This window comes from Etheostoma spectabile, chromosome 15 (assembly GCF_008692095.1).
Source record: "Etheostoma spectabile isolate EspeVRDwgs_2016 chromosome 15, UIUC_Espe_1.0, whole genome shotgun sequence".
In the NCBI taxonomy this organism is placed as follows: Eukaryota; Metazoa; Chordata; class Actinopteri; order Perciformes; family Percidae; genus Etheostoma; species Etheostoma spectabile.
The window spans coordinates 17269688-17270846 of NC_045747.1; the positions used below are offsets into that span (position 1 = coordinate 17269688).

At 32.6% G+C, this 1159-nt stretch overlaps 1 protein-coding gene across 6 annotated transcripts in view; it reads left to right on the forward strand.

The window, feature by feature from the left end:
- ppfia3 (PTPRF interacting protein alpha 3) overlaps window positions 1-1159 on the forward strand; it is a 31215-nt gene that overhangs the window by 16030 nt on the left and 14026 nt on the right. For 3 of the 6 annotated variants that reach the window (XM_032537432.1, XM_032537434.1, XM_032537433.1), the window contains exon 16: window positions 925-1145. In XM_032537432.1, coding sequence (XP_032393323.1) covers window positions 925-1145 — 221 coding nt within the window. The remainder of the gene's footprint in view (window positions 1-924; window positions 1146-1159) is intronic. The other 3 variants (XM_032537436.1, XM_032537437.1, XM_032537438.1) reach the window with 1 other exon arrangement.

The window sequence follows — 1159 nt, forward strand, 5'->3', positions numbered from 1 at the left end:
TTAACAAGATATTTTTTACGTTTTATCAAGATGTTTTCATGTTTTATCAGAATATTTTCATGTTTTATCCAAATATTTTCACATTTTAATAAGATATTGTCACGTTGTAACAAGATATTTTCACATTTTAACAAGATATTTTTTACGTTTTATCAAGATGTTTTCATGTTTTATCAGAATATTTTCACGTTTTATCAGAATATTTTCACATTTTAATAAGATATTGTCACGTTGTAACAAGATATTTTCACATTTTAACATGATTTTTTCACATTTTAACAAGATATTTTTTACGTTTTATCAAGATGTTTTCATGTTTTATCAGAATATTTTCACGTTTTATCCAAATATTTTCACATTTTAATAAGATATTGTCATGTTGTAACAAGATATTTTCACATTTTAACATGATTTTTCCACATTTTAACAAGATATTTTCACATTTTAACAAGATATTTTCTTGTTATAACCAGAACATTGAAAAGTTTCACGTTATAACAATAAATTATTACATTATTCACATGATAATTTATTGTTATAATGTGGAAATAGCTTGTTAAAACGTGAAATATCCTGTTATAACGTGATACTGAGTTTTTCAGGCGTGGCAGCACTATGCTTTGTTATTTAATAACTTTACATCAGGTATTTGGAAAATTTTGTTCCCTCTGAAGAGTTGTAAAGTCCTAATTTTCTCATCACTCTTTCTTGCAACAAAATCAGTTTTTCGTTCTTTCTAAATGAAAAGAAGAGCTTTTCTTTCAGTTCTTATGTAAGATAGTTAAGTGTGAGAGAAGTTGTGTAATAAAGTCTAAAATCCAAATGAAGTCTAGTTTTTGTATTTAACTGCATCTGGTCTTCTATGACTTTCTTATACTGACAACAAAACATAAACTAATCGGACATTTTGTTTTTTCACTGAAGAACTACAGTAGTACTCTCTGTGTACAGTACCCAGACTGGGAGAGCGGGGCTCTACTGGGGACCAGGTTCGAGCCGGGCTTGGACGTGGGCTGCTCCGATGACGAGGACGACGGGGAGGCTCGCTTTGGCTCGGAGCTGCTGTCCCCCAGCGGACAGACGGACGTGCAGACCCTGGCCATCATGCTGCAGGAACAGCTGGAGGCCATCAATAAGGAGATCAAGTAAGGAAGCTGGC